Here is a 15,881-nt window from a genome sequence, read left to right on the forward strand (position 1 = left end):
AGCGATGCCGAGGGATCTGGGAACATTTGAAAGTTTGCTAGCCTTCCATAGAATTTGCGTACTAAGCCTAAAATAATCTAAAGATCAATAAAACTTTTATTTAAGGGAAGAAATAATATAAATATGGCTTTGTTCAAGCGTGCCGTAATCGAGTCATAAATATATCTGTTGAACGTCGGCATGTTCAAAGGTGCCGCATTCAGATCTTAAATATTACGGTCGAGCGTCGACATGTGCTATTACCCATATTTTCTCGAGTTTTTTGCGCTTCATCAAACTTGTCGGTACCATCGTTTTAACATAATTTTTCTCCCGAAAACCGAAAAATTCACAAAAATGAAGTTGAGCTGACATTTCATGCGAGCGAGTGGGCATTCGAAAAATTGTTGGTGGTGTTCCTCTATGATTCCAAGGGGTAGAAAAGCCCACCCTCAAAACTTCGTGATAACTTGTTCTTTATTCATATTTTACAATAAGTAAATTAATTTTGGATAGACTAATCCATCCTTAACAAATAAGGTCTCTAGTAATTTTTCGATATTATTCACAGTTTTTGAAAAAAAAAAATCAACAGATAATACGCCCGAGTTGTGGAGGTTGGAATTATTTTCGACCTCAAATTTATCCAATAGGCGGATGTCAAAACGATTTTTATCGAGAAATGGTACGAATACAAAATTAATGAAAAAAAAAAATTATAAATTTTTCACAAATTGAAAACTACTTTTCTAGAGCCATCTTTAGGGGGCTGTACCGTAGGAGAGGCAGGCGCAAAAAAAAAGTTGTCAACCTATTTTTTGACAAGTAATTACTCTCTGAATTTTTTTTGCAAATATTCATATACACCCTGTATAATATTGTTTATTAGTTTAAACTTCAACGAAAGTATATGACTTAAATTATGAATGAAAAAAGTACTATAAGAAAATATAATGGGTGAAAAAAAAACTTCGAAAATGGGGGCGCTGTCTAACATATTGTCACAGACGCAATAGTACTTAGATACGGCTCTGCTTAAGCTTGTTAAATACAAGTTTAAATATTACCATGAAGACGATACAACCTAGGACACACATTATACAAAGTTTTTCATAATTATTACCTGAAATATTTAGGATTTTTACTACCTCCACCGATTATTATTTATTTGAGATAGAATATACTCTGTCGGTTTCTCGAAGGTTCATCACCACATGAATTCAGAATATATACAGAGTGCGCAAGATATTAATTGCAACTTCATTTTTCAAATGGAAGACCCTGTATATTTTTTATATTTGACTAGCCCTTTTTCACCTGATTTCGAATATATATATAACATATGTTTGGCCTATCTTTCTTATTCTGAGTACCACAGAGTTTCAAATTTTAAGAACCACCTGGCAAGCTAAGTAATCAGTTTTCAAGTGGAAGGCTGCATGCCCTTTTTTGAGTTATCTCATTGGCAACGATATATGACATACGTTTGTCATTGAATGAAAATATTCATCGAATATACACTATCCAGAATCGGAAAAATTTGAAATATTTTCACATTATGTCAAGAACAATAAAAATAAGAAAGCTACAAGGAGAGAATATATGGAGTTGCATCCAAATCATCGAATTCCAATTTATATTGAAAAACGTATGTCATATCCTTGCCAACGAGATAACTCAAAAAAGGGCATTTTGAGTTATCGCAGCCTACCCTCGAACCTACCACTTGAAAACTGATTACTGAGCATGCTAGGGGATTCTTAAGATTTGAAACTGTGTAGTACTCAGAATAAGAGAGATAGACCAATCCTATAGTAGATATTTGAAGTCAAAGAAAAAAGAGCTAGTCCAATATATGAAAATATATTCCATTTGAAGAAATCAAGTTGCAATCAATATGTTGTCCACGCTGTATATATTTCGTTTTGTGAAATCATTTTAAAACACACTAGTCGATTTCGTGAAACTTTTGTAAAAAAATTTTTTGTACCTCTTCTAGTAACAAAGTTATAGGGGGGTCAAATTATGGTGAAAAACCCGGTACGATTTAAAAATCTTGAAAGATATTTATTAATTTGTGTGGATGATGAACGAAATATCAGCACACATGTTAGCGAATCAATGTTGTCAACTGCTTTGTGACTCGATCAATGTAATGCGCGAAGCATGTTTATCTGTATTTGCACATTCCTTGGCGTCCGTTTAGTAAACATTGGCATTGATTTTTCTTCGAGGAACCTTATTCTTTAAGTTGGTAGAATACAAAAAATATACATATATACTGAAGTACCTACATGAAAATACCAGTTCAGATATTTTGCCCTAGGATATTCATACTATTCGATGAAAGATTTTTAAAGGATAAACTTACCAGTGCATTAAAATGAGTGCAATTACCATACAAATATCTACTACTCCATAGTACATCGGATAAGTCACATGTGATGCACCGACGAGGATCGTCTGTTGTTGGGTCTCTTACAACAAAAAGGTGTCGTTGACCAGGTTTATTTTCTTCTGTTGCTAGGTAGTATCTATGGAAAATAGTAAATTATAACATTTATGGATTTGAAATGACATGATATTATGAAGAACATCAGAACACAAATAACGATCCAGGTTGATAGTATAATAATAATAATAATAATAATAAAATATATTTGTACAGGGTGGGCAAATAAGCGAGGTAAGCGGCTATATCTCAGGAACCACTCATCGTAGAGACTTGCGGTAAAAAAATTTACCACTAAAGTAAACAAAAGAAAACACTGGAAATTATTTTGAAGTTCATACCCCCACCGCTAGGGGGCGTAATAGCTATCGTCGAGTGGAAAAATGCATTTTACTCGAAAAATTTTTGTATTAAGTTGGAAAAAAAATATCATCACTGTAAACCTTGGAAAATTCTCTATCTGTTTGAACTGTCACTTTCGATTTTGCGACATCAAATAAGGGTGGGGGAAAGATAGAAATCTGACTGATTGAAATGTGTGTAACTTCAGTTTGGCTCAACATTTTTGAGCAAATTAGATCTTATTCGACAGACAACATCTTGTTGATTAAGGAAAAAATATACTCATGATGAATTTGATTCAGCTGCTTCCGATAGGGAGCGCTGAGTCAGAAGTTCATTGTTTTGTTCATTTTTCTCTGAAATTTCAAATGTAATGATAGGATTTCCTTAACAGAAACAAAAATTTCATTGAATTTGCATGAAAAAACCTGAAGGTCGCAAAGCGATAATTTCAGGCGTTCTGAAGTTATGGCCGAAAGAAGATATTCTTCAACTGATGCACTGCGAAAAACCAAATTGAGTCTTCAAGTTCTAACAGAAACAGAAATCCCATCAAATTTGTATGAAAAAACCAAAAGATCGCAAAGCGATAGCTTCAGGCGTTCTGGAGTTATGGCCGAAAGAAGACACAATTCAGTTTTTCAGTGCATCAGTTGAAGAATATCTTTTTTCGTCCATAACTAGAGAACCCCTGAAGCTATCGCTTTGCGACCTTTTGGTTTTTTCATACAAATTTGATGGGATTTCTGATTCTGTTAGAACTTGAAGACTCAATTTTGTTTTTCGCAGTGCATCAGTTGAAGAATATCTTCTTTCGGCCATAACTTCAGAACGCCTGAAATTATCGCTTTGCGATCTTGAGGATTTTTCATGCAAATTCAATGAAATTTTTGTTTCTGTTAAGAAAATCCTATCATTACATTTGAAATTTCAGAGAAAAATGAACAAAACAATGAACTTCTGACTCAGCGCTCCCTATCGGAAGCAGCTGAATCAAATTCATCATGAGTATATTTTTTCCTTAATCAACAAGATGTTGTCTGTCGAATAAGATCTAATTTGCTCAAAAATGTTGAGCCAAACTGAAGTTACACACATTTCAATCAGTCAGATTTCTATCTTTCCCCCACCCTTATTTGATGTCGCAAAATCGAAAGTGACAATTCAAACAGATAGAGAATTTTCCAAGGTTTACAGTGATGATATTTTTTTTCCAACTTAATATGAAAATTTTTCGAGTAAAATGCATTTTTCCACTCGACGATAGCTATTACGCCCCCTAGCGGTGGAGGTATGAACTTCAAAATAATTTCCAGTGTTTTATTTTGTTTACTTTAGTGGTAAAATTTTTTACCGCAAGTCTCTACGATGAGTGGATCCTGAGATATAGCCGCTTACCTCGCTTATTTGCCCACCCTGTACTTGAGCTGTTTACAAGAACAGATGTACACGTCAGTCATACATAAAATCAAATTAAAATCTATCACACATAAATTCTTCTACGGAATAATAACATTTAGCTATAAGGATCCTTCGGACAGCTATTTTGAACTTCCTAATATCAAGGTCAACAATTTCAGTCGGGAGTCGGTTGAACATTTTTACTCCCGCATATGTGGGTGACTTCTCATACATGGACAGCCTGTGTCCTTCCAACAAGAGTCTGTTTGCATTTCTCGTCTCGTACGGATGCCAAAAGGAATTTACTTTCATGGAAGATATATTATTTTTCACATGTAGTAAAAGTCTGTAAATATACAGGGTCTTTCACGAGGAACCTCACCCATATTTATACGGGAAACTACTGAACGTATTTTCATGAAATTCAGCACTTATAAGTATTTCACGATGCTGATGAAATCTAAAATATTTTCAAGGCATGAGCACCACCGGTTTTTCCGGAAATGACGTCAACTTCCGTTTTTCAAATTAGAACACCATTTTTTTATTGCAGAAATAGATTCCTTAGAAAATTTCAAGTTATTTTGATGTAACATTTTTCAGTTTTGGTTGGAAAATTCTCTCTGAGCGGGAAAATTCGAAAAAAAAATCGAAAATAGAGCTCCGCTGAAACAAGAAAAACTTCGAGGTTTTTGGATGGAAAATTTTCATTTTTGGGATTTTTCAAGATGTAAGATTGATGTATCCACTTTGAAAATCGAAATCGCGATTCATGATACAGGGGGTGAAAAAATCGCTATCAATGTTAGGGATGACAAAATCGTGAAAAATCGATTTTTTCAAATTAGAACCCCATTTTTTTATGGCAGATATTGAATCTACGTTAAAAAATAATGTGAGTGTATGCATCACACCCTTGCCCTAAAATGGATATTTTCTGAGTTATTCACAAAAAACTGTTTTTCGTCTTGAATTTTCAGCTATTTCTTTTCCCTTCACGCCAAAAAGATGAAATTTTCAGGAACTGTTATTTGAACCATGCTGTAGATTTTTCACCCCTTCTTGAAACCGACTTCAAGTTACTATTAGGAGAACCATGGCAAACTCTCGCAGTTATAACTAGAGAAGATGCTCAAAGTTTTGACCGTTAATTTCTAGACATTTATTTATACGTCTCAGGAATGCTTCGTGCGTTGCTCTTCTTATTTCATCGGGAGGAAGAGATCCGCAAAAGTGTTTAAAAACCAAATTGAGTTTCAAAACTATGAATCTAAAAATCTAAACAAACCTGAACGCATTTCTGACTCGTTCTATGCAGTCCTCTTCATCAGTCAGGGGAGTTGAGTAGACAATATTTTTTATCCTACCCCAAACATAATAGTCTAAAGGAGTTAAATCGGGAGAACGTGGTGGCCAAAGATGTGGACCATTGTTCGCCAACCATCGATCTTCAAATAGCCTGTAGAGGGTATTTGACACATTGAGTGAATTGTGTGGAGGCGCGCCATCTTGTGGATACCATAAGTCATTATGGTTCTGTACTACTGGCTCAATTATTTGAGTCAATATGTCAGAATATCTATCTCCTAAGGGAGAACATTCTTTAAATAATGCAAACATGTGTAGTGTTCTATCTTACCAGTTAAAGTCCCATCATAAATGTGAACATCGAGAATTGCATTATTTTTGATGGCGCAAAAAACATTGAAACTCCAGGTCTCTTGACAGTTCCATTGTCTGAAGTGGTGGTTGTTCTCTTCATCCCAATAATGACTATTATGCCTATTGAAAGAACCATTCTTTGTGAATTTAGATTCATCTGTCCAAATTATACAGTCCAAAAAGTTTTCATTCTCTTGAAATCGAATCATCATAGCTTCGCAAAACTCTGTTCTCCTGACGAAATCATGTACCCTATTGAATTTATATGGGTGCATTTTATGTTTTTTCAATATTCTCCAAACACTCGATTGAGATAATCCCAGATCAATCTCGGTATCTTTGAGAGAATTTTGAGGATTCACACGAAAATATGCAAGAACTGTAATTTCGTTGTTCTCATCTTCTACTACACGTTTTTCTCTGTGTATAGTTTTCTTAACGAAAGATCCGACATTTCTCAAGTTTTTCATGGTTCTGTTAATGGTATCTCTCGTTTGTCTGGGTCGGTCAGGAAACCTCTCAATGAACAGTCGAATCGTTCTATCTACAACTTTATTACATTCTCCATGAAGTAGAATGAGATTCAAATAATCTGCATTGGTAAAATTAGACATAGTGATCGATTTCATAACTTAATACGAATTATCACCAAATTAATAGTAAACACAAAATGCTACTGAATAAAGAGGAATTTGGCAGATGTAATTAATGATATCTATCATTAAAAAAAAGAATGTAAAACATGGTAAGTATTTGCATATGGTTCATAAGGAATTATTTATTTATCACTGGAGAGAAAACCGATGGCCGATTAGTTGAAATAAAGAGGTTTCCGATACAAATTCGAATCAAAATTCGCCATCTATTTAGGAACAACCTGTAACTTTTTTCTCTTGCATATTAGGGTAGTAAAATCTAAAACATGGTTTAAGTAACAGTTCCTGAAAATTTCTTTTTTTTGGCGTGAAGGGAAAAGAAATAGCTGAAAATTCAAGACGAAAAACAGTTTTTTGTGAATAACTCAGAAAATATCCACTTCAGAGCAAGGGTGTGATGCATACACTCACATTATTTTTTAACGTAGATTCAATATCTGCCATAAAAAAATGGGGTTCTAATTTGAAAAAATTGATTTTTCACGATTTTGTCATCCCTAACGTTGAAAGCGATTTTTTCACCCCCTGTATCATGAATCGCGATTTCGATTTTTAAAGTGGATACATCAATCTCACATCTTGAAAAATCCCAAAAATGAAGATTTTCCATCCAAAAACCTCGAAGTTATTCTTGTTTCAGCGGAGCTCTATTTTCGATTTTTTTTTCGAATTTTCCCGCTCAGAGAGAATTTTAGATTTCATCAGCATCGTGAAATACTCTCAAGTGCTGAATTTCATGAAAAGACGTTCAGTAGTTTCCCGTATAAATATGGGTGAGGTTCCTCGTGAAAGACCCTGTATATGCAAGGGAATGGGAGAATATTATATCTTTTGAAAAATGGTCTGCACGAGTCAGTTTGTTTGAGGTCAAATATCAAGCGTATTATGCGCTTCTGTCCGACGAACACCCTATTCGCGTCCACACTATTGCCCCACAGTATAGTTAAATAACTCATATTACTGTAAATCAATGCATAGTACATTGACATGAGTACATCTCTCTTTGATGTCCATTTCATTGTGTTAATAGCAAAGAAACCAGAGTTAATTTTTATGCACACATCATTCACGTGGTGCTTCCAGTTTAAGAACTCATCGGTCTTGACTCCCAAGAACTTCGTTTCAGGTGCAGTATGGATGCTCCCCAATTCTACCTCCCTAATATAGCTAGTTTTAAAATTCAGGCAAACGGTCTTACTTAGGTTCAATATGATATTATTACTGCTGCACCATGCATCGAAGTCACCCATTACAGTTCTCAGCTTAAGTTCTAGCTCCCCAGGCGACGCCGCCGAGACCACAACTGCTATATCATCAGCAAACATGGTTACCTTGCCGCTTTTTATTATTTCTGGTACTTCATTTATGAAAATTAAAAAGAGAAGTGGTCCCAGCACCGACCCCTGGGGGACACCTGTATCGATGTCGAAGTCCTCCGAAACATACCGGCCAACTCTTACACAAATCTTCCTGTCATTCAAATATGATCTTATCAGTTTCACTATATTTCCTCTGAAGCCACAGGCATACAGCTTATCGATCAAAAAGTCATGATTAATTATGTCAAATGCTTTTGACAGGTCGAAAAAGAGAACAGCTACGTGATTACCGACATCCAGCTCAATATAAACCTTCTCAAACAAGGACGCAGCCGCACTCTCAGTCGACCCGCCAACACAAAATCCATGCTGTGACTCAGAAATGCCAGAATTCTACCAACAAAGGACATCATTCTATCGAATAACAGTCGTTCAACTACCTTATCTATAACATTCAATAAAACTATTGGTCTATAATTGTCAAGATTGAGAGGGTTATCTTTTTTGAGTATGGGGATCAGCAGCCCCCTCTTAAGCCCTGTAGGAAACATTCCAGTCACAAACATCTGATTCGCCAGAAATTGAATGGGGGAAGCCAATTCAGCGGACAATGATTTAACCAATTTTATAGTCATTCCGTCCGTACCAGAGCTGTTCTTTAATTTCATTTTCTTAATTATATCCACTATTTCGCTTGAATCTACATGCGTAACAAAGAAACTTTCGGAGATGCTCCTCTTTGACACCGTACAATTCCAACAATTTCACTTTCTGAGGACCATTGTCCAGGTATTTAACATTAAAGTCTCCACAAAAGAATAAACAATTACTTATTACAATAGGACAAAAGTTCAAACGCCTTGCTTAGAAAGACATCAAAGTCAACCGACGGAGATCGATACACACAGATCACACAGTAACTGAACTTCTCTAAAGAGACCTTTATAGCACATACCTCACACACATAGCTTAGTGCATACTTGCTGCAGTCGATTGAACGCACATTGTGTCTCAAATCTGCTCTACCATAAATTAATGAACCACCATGGCTACCATCTTCTTTTATGTAATTTGCAAGGATATTGTAATTAGGAACATTCATGAGATTAACATTTACGCTACTACACCAGTGCTCAGTAACGCACATAAAATCACAGTTGGTCTCTCTTGAAAACACTTCCATTCGTCGCAACTTGTTTGCCAGACTCTGGACATTCACATGACAAATCTAATAACATGGACTGGCCCATTTGATTCGTTGTTGTAAATCGAGTAAGTTGCGCTTTGATCACACCACGTTTATTTCTTAACTCTAATGTTGAGTCCATCGTGAAATATGATAGAATTTGAGAATTTTTAAATGCGAAAGTATGTAAATGAAGTTGAATGTTGTACAAATGTATGTGGATATAAGGAAGTAGGATTGATAAGGATTTGGGGCTCACCTTGCTGATCTTTTGTACCGCTTTCGTGCTTGTATCAAAAGAGACCTGGTGGACGCCTTGACTCGCTGAAGTGGCTTCTCCTTTTCAAAGTCGACGATGTACGATGTTGCGCTTCCTTCGGTCGCTGTGGAAAATCTTGAATCGAAAATTATATGCAGTATTATTCAGGACGCAACAGTCTCTGGCACAAAGACAATATGGACGCAACATAGTATGCTGGATAAATATATATTTGAAATATACTACCAGAAAATAGCAAGGTCTTATCCAACTGCATCTGGAAAATAATGAAATCTACTATAATATTCAAGGAGAAAGTTGTTTTATTTGCTCAGGGGTTAGCGGTGTTTCATCCCGAGATTTGCGATTGAATCATCATTTTGGCATTCAGTGATCCCTGCCAAATATACCTTTCATTTCCATCATAGAGCATAATGGCGACTCAGCCGTGGCATGTTAAGTTTTAATGGTTTTATAGAGTGGCACAGCCTACGACGCCATCTCTCGGGCAAGCACAGAGTTACTACATATGTGTTTGAATTCCATTGTTTTATGTCAGTCAACCTATAAATGTGGATAAGATAAAATACACTGAATTTTCTTAACGATTTATTCATTGCAAACATTTCTTCATTGTTCTCTTATAACTTATAATACAAAAACGGAACATTCAACATTCCATTATCTAACATGATCTAACGGAACAGTTATTAAGATACTTTAATGGTAATTGGTGTTCTGCACATTATTTTACAAACACGGTGTACAACAATTATTTCAGGCAACATTACGAAAAAATGTATTCACTTATTTAAGAATGAATTGAAATATCAACTTTTGTTTAGGAATGTGAACTCTAGTGGTTCTGGAAAAGTATGAAAATTAAAATGAAATACATATTATCTACCTTTCAAAACATATATGGACTTACAAAATTGCAAGGGAATGTGTTTTTTATATAATAAAAACGTGATGGTATATTGATTGATAATTATTCAATTCAATCTGTGTCTGCAGAATTGATTTATGAAAATCTGATTGCTTACGATCTCGTCAACTAGGTTTAGGTCACCATGATATGATATTATGAGCTCGAACCGTCTTCATCAAGCTGGCTTTTCCGAATATACCTACATGATTTATAGTTTGAATTTTCACTATAATTACCAGAATATTATTGTAGCAAAAGCCTTAGATAATTTTTCATAGATAACTGCTTGAACGTTAAAATGTTATCTATAAAGAATGAAATTCAGAAGAAGCTTGATGAAAATACATATAGGATGTTTCGATCTCGATGAAATAGGACTTATTATTTCTTGCAGGTGCTATTCGATGGAAACAGTGTATATAAATTTAGATTTCGCATTTTTTCAACAAATTAATGTTTCTATTAAATATGATTAACCTATTTTTAATTAAATGGAAAAAAATATGAATGCAACAGAAAAATTTAATTCATTATGTATTTATATATATTTGAGAAAATATTTTCATTTTGGCGTCAACGTAATCAGAAGATCATTATTATTCTTCTGAAGTTGGATTGCACATTTACATTGAAGTAGGTATCAACGTTGGTTAGTAGGTAACTATAACTGCTATCTGAATGCAATCATTACCATCCATGAATTTTTTATTCAAAAAAATAATAATTGAAAAAATCAAATTTTTAAAAATTCATAACTGAAAAACTAAAGTTCTCAAGTGTATGGTGCTACGAGGATACTCAATACATTAGTTTGACGGCAGAGTTTTGCAATTAAACATTTTTAATAGGCATTTCTGAATACGTATCTGAATCATCCTCGATAAATCTTTTTTACATTCCTAGTTAAAAATATTCTTCAAGACTACTTCTACGGCATAAGTTCCCCTCAATGATTAGGGTGTAACGTATTCCAGAGAATACTCATGGTCTAGTGGAATAACAGAATTCGGAATGCTCAGCCATTCTTCTTTGTGATGACTTAATCAAATTTCAAAAATTGTGTCTTTCAGATTTCAGATGAAATTCAAAATGACCGTTTGGGGCTATACCACTTAGTGACTTTTTTCTTATAGACATGCTCAGAAATCGCCAAAGGACAACAGATAAAGCGGTTTGCAGTGAAGAAGACTTTCAATATGCTAACACGATAATTGATGAAGGGATATCGAAAAGACAAGCTGCAAAACAATATAACATCCCAATCAACACTTTGAGAGATCGAATGAGAAATGAAAATAGGAGCAACCCAAGTCGTAGGCTCATTTTCACCCCACAGCAAAAAAATGAAATTGTTGCACAAGTTAACTTGCTGAGCTTAACATTATAAAAAACAATGTTGATCAAAGCAGCAGAACAGCAGAATTGGTTTGAATATAAGGCTTCATGAGACACAACCCTTCAGTTTCTGTACGCAAAGCTGAAGCAATTAGATTCAATAGAGTTTCTGCCTTTAACAAAGAAAAATAACACTTTTTTAGAACCAGCTTGGCATCATGATGGAACTACAAGTTCATTCCAATCAATATTAAGAATGCTGACGAAACTTGTATAGTATATCCAAAGTCACTTGGAGGAAGCCAGAATGTTTTGATTATACAAGGGTTGTCCAAGATTCCAGAAATTCCTTTGGGGCCAATGAATTTATTGCCTAACAAATGGTTATTTGTTAGACACATTTCTCAGCGTTTATTAAATGTAAATGATAAACTTTGAAATAAACAGAAAAAACGTGAAATTCCATCCTACTTTTAGTGTGAAACCCATAATTTATAGCTTAATCTATGCATGTTCTCTTAATATGTCAATTTCTGTAACTATTACACCAAAAAGAAGTCTTACGGAAAGATGAAAGTCCTGTTTCATTGAGAACTTCGATCCAAAAAATGTTCTACATAATTTTAAGAGCCTAGAATACATGCATTCAATATCTTTTATCTTTTAAAAAATTTTAATGAAAGGCTTATCGAAAATGATTGAACTTTTAACTCTAAGGATTGTCATTCGGCCATTGAAAAAGCACAAGGCAATAATCTAATTCTATAATAATACCATCCAATCAAATTATACAGTTCTCTTTCGCGGTTGGCATGTTTAAAAAAATTCAACAATTTTAAACAAGCTAAAAAATTTCAATGGTAAGCATTGCCCATGATGAATAATTTCTTACTGCTAAATAATATGAAATGTAGTCTACGCAAATAAAAAATCAACGAAAATCAAGAAAATTCTGAAAAGTACCATTGAAATACCCTGTATTACAACTTTAAAACAAATAGCTAGAAGTCAATATTGTAAATACATCAATTTAAGATTTGACAAGTTTTTAAGTTTTAATGTAGATAATGATCTCAGTGTATGAGTATTCAACTTTATTGCCGATAATTGTATAATGTTATTCTGATTTTGATGTTCATTGAATTTAGGTATTGATTGTTATTATTATCTGAGTTTTTTGGTGTATATCAAAAGCGAAAAATGGACACAGCAGTCATTATGTACTTACATTATTGCCACTAGGAATATAATGCATTGAAATTTCTCGTTAAAAAAAAATGAAGGTACAATGAGAAATGCCAACATCGATTATTAAAACATTTCATCACAACCATTTTCAGACACTTTAAATATAGAAGAAGCTTAAAATTCAAGAGATCTTTCAAAATGACAACATTAGTAATTGACATGTTCTGTTCTACTACCTATATATTAATTTTTACAAAATATAATAAACATGTGCAGTCATTAATCTTTTAATTACAGACCTACAAAATGAGTAGATGTATTATTATTTTGTTACATAAAATCTCAGTCATGTCCATGAGCTTTTGTAGAAAGTGCTCATAAAATCAAGAATATTAAGTTTTCTGTCTGAGAGAAATTATAACTCACACAATATTAAATTATAATTACTATCTATAACATTTTGAATTACGTGTAAATTTTGTAGAGGTCTGTAATACGCGTTGTCTGCTTTCAAGAGATTGAAGGGAAAAAGAAAAAGAAAATTTCAAAAATAATCAACAACAAACATTGAAACATCAAGATGATTTTATACATAATGAGTTACTTATACTAGTTTGATTTTTAACGATTTCTAACGATAGCTTCATTATAATATTCATAAAATATTGAAATTCTGTTCAATTTCTTCAACAATTTGTAATTATTATATCAATAAAAAATTGATTTAACAAATAATTTTAGTTAAACCTGATTTTATAATGCCAAGAATTAGGGAATCTTTGCAAGATAATAATACTTGAGTCTCTTATTGATGACATAACTATGTATATCGACACCAGTTTGAAGTTTCTTGGATAGACAAACCTCATCTTAGATTGATTTATTGAGAATTATGAAGGAATCAATGCTTATCATTCTCAAATTGAAGTTTGAATTTTGATTATTATTTACAAATGGCTAAAATATGTTTTTAGATATTATCTATGTCTAAAAAGCGGATTAGTAACATAGAATTTACAATGAGTTTGCAGAATTACGATCTGATTGCCTACCAACGTAAAAATAATTTGATGAATGAAAGATTCCTTTTTGATTGTTTTTCTTTCTTTACCAATGGAGCAAGGCAAGTTCTATGTAAGAAAAAGATATTGTGGCAATGCTCAGTTCTAGTCGCTAAAATTATGTTAAAAAAAATTTGATCAGTGGATATACCAGTCTGTTTAGACTTCTTATATTCTACAAACGTATTGTCAATCCTATGTTCCGAGAATGATTTGGCGGATGTGTATGTGAATTTGAATAAATGGATAGTACTTAAATACTAAAGATTTGAAGAACTCAATGAAATTTGCTCCTCAAAAAATGTTTATCAATTTAGTTTAAACTAATTTAAATGATGATATTTTGAATGAGAAGAGTATACACGATGATTTATCAGATCACCGATAAACTTATGCCATATGAATGATCATGTCATTTTAACAAAATACATTAAGGGAACATATGTCCCATTTCAAGTTGAAGTTTTGTTGTTATTTTCGTTTTTTTAATAACTTTCGGAAAATTGGTATTAAGAGGTTTTTTGAGGTGTCGAATTCGAACCTGATGTTATTATTGCCCTCATTCGTAGGGGGCGCTACCTACACATTTCTTTCTTTTATTGAGATTCATAACCTTTTGAGAGTACTTCTAGCACATTTTTTAGTCAAATAATCGATTCCTCTATCATATCTACGTAAAATTTTTCACAATAATGCCAAGGAAATGATTCTGACGTTTAATTAAGTAGTTTTGTTTTTTTAGGGGACGCCACCTATTTTATTACTATTTCCTCGTTTGTGGAGGTCATCAAATAAAAATAAAACTTCAACACCTTGTTCTTCGATGAGCTGATAAACCACCCTGTATTCGCAATAAGAAACTGGTGTTTTTGAGCTGTCTTCAATTTCGATGAAAAGCATTGATATCAGATCCACCTCAAACAAAAGGAAAAATTCCTGGATAAAAACAAACATCAGTCAAACACAATTTCATAATAACCATTCACTATTTAATAAAATTTCGTACTTCATTTATTCTTCGCCTCTGCTACTCAAAAATTGATTTCACTTCCCTGTTTTTAACCGAGTGGAAGCTCGGTTGAGGGGTCGCTTTCTTCAGTTTTTCAAACGACACTACGAAGCAGGTTTCGCTCTAGGTTTGCAGTCTTAAAAAGGCCATGAATCGGTGGTAAAACAACAGCCGATTGGCCAACCTTCAGGTATCTGCTTCTCTATCTTTGCTACTTTCATCTGAGTCTAAACTAAGGCACTCTTCAAAAAATTCTTGCATTGAACGATAGACGTGTTCCAACACGCCACGCAGTTCGTGGCCCTCATCAGCATAGCTCTGGAAAGTTTTTTTTAACAATGTAATATTGATCATTTGCTTTAATTAGATATTTTTTTAAATGAAAGTGATCCAGATGAAATAATTTCTTCAACTTGATATTTCGTCTACCTATTTTCGAAACATGCTTTTACGCTAGTCTTGCATCTTTGTTCACAATGAGTAGCAAATATAGTACATCTATTACAAATACAAAAAGTGACCGTTAAATTAAAAAAAAAAAAGACAAAAATATCAAAATATCCAAAAACCTGTCTGTTGTAATGTCCGTACACACCTCGTAATATATGCCTATGCTTTATCTCATCACGCTAAGTTCATCACACTTTATACAGAATAGTCTCATCAATCATCATGCATATACCCCCAAGTTAACGTATACAGGCAATATCTAGCTTATTTAATAATAATAATAATAATAAGCTGTTCTCTTAGGTACTGCAAGGACGGTGAGAAAATTCCTAGGAAGCGAAGGACAGGTCCAAGGATCGCGTGTAAGAGGACCAGAAGTTCGACGAGAACCAGGGGGACCACAAGGACCGGACACGACCGAGCTCTGCCCTTCTGATATTTTAAATATCTGGGATTGAGTGAATGTTCCTCTTAGCGAGGAGCGAGAAGCCGACGGCGAGGAGAAATCCTACGCGTATAGGCAAAAGTCGGGGATAATGCCTTTATTGAAGAGAATAAAAAATATTACAATTCCAAAAAAATACATCAGAAAAAATCAAATATTTGACAAGATAATAAAAAAAATTGCTTTGAATAACATCAAAGTACCTT

At 33.7% G+C, this 15,881-nt stretch overlaps 1 protein-coding gene across 11 annotated transcripts in view; it reads right to left on the bottom strand.

Annotated features, from left to right (window-relative positions):
• The window catches only part of LOC123679072 (dipeptidyl peptidase 4), a 362,978-nt gene that overhangs the window by 13,351 nt on the left and 333,746 nt on the right, over positions 1–15,881 (bottom strand). For 9 of the 11 annotated variants that reach the window (XM_045616439.1, XM_045616441.1, XM_045616438.1 and 6 more), the window contains 3 exons: positions 12,751–15,098; positions 9,257–9,533; positions 2,351–2,513 (listed from right to left, as the gene is read on the bottom strand). In XM_045616439.1, the coding sequence (XP_045472395.1) occupies positions 14,967–15,098 (132 nt within the window). In that variant the 3' untranslated portion in view covers positions 2,351–2,513; positions 9,257–9,533; positions 12,751–14,966. Of the gene's footprint in view, positions 1–2,350; positions 2,514–9,256; positions 9,534–9,852; positions 15,099–15,881 lie in introns of those variants that run through there. The other 2 variants (XM_045616436.1, XM_045616435.1) reach the window with 2 other exon arrangements.

The sequence above is a fragment of the Harmonia axyridis genome, chromosome 4 (assembly GCF_914767665.1).
Source record: "Harmonia axyridis chromosome 4, icHarAxyr1.1, whole genome shotgun sequence".
Taxonomy (NCBI): domain Eukaryota; kingdom Metazoa; phylum Arthropoda; class Insecta; order Coleoptera; family Coccinellidae; genus Harmonia; species Harmonia axyridis.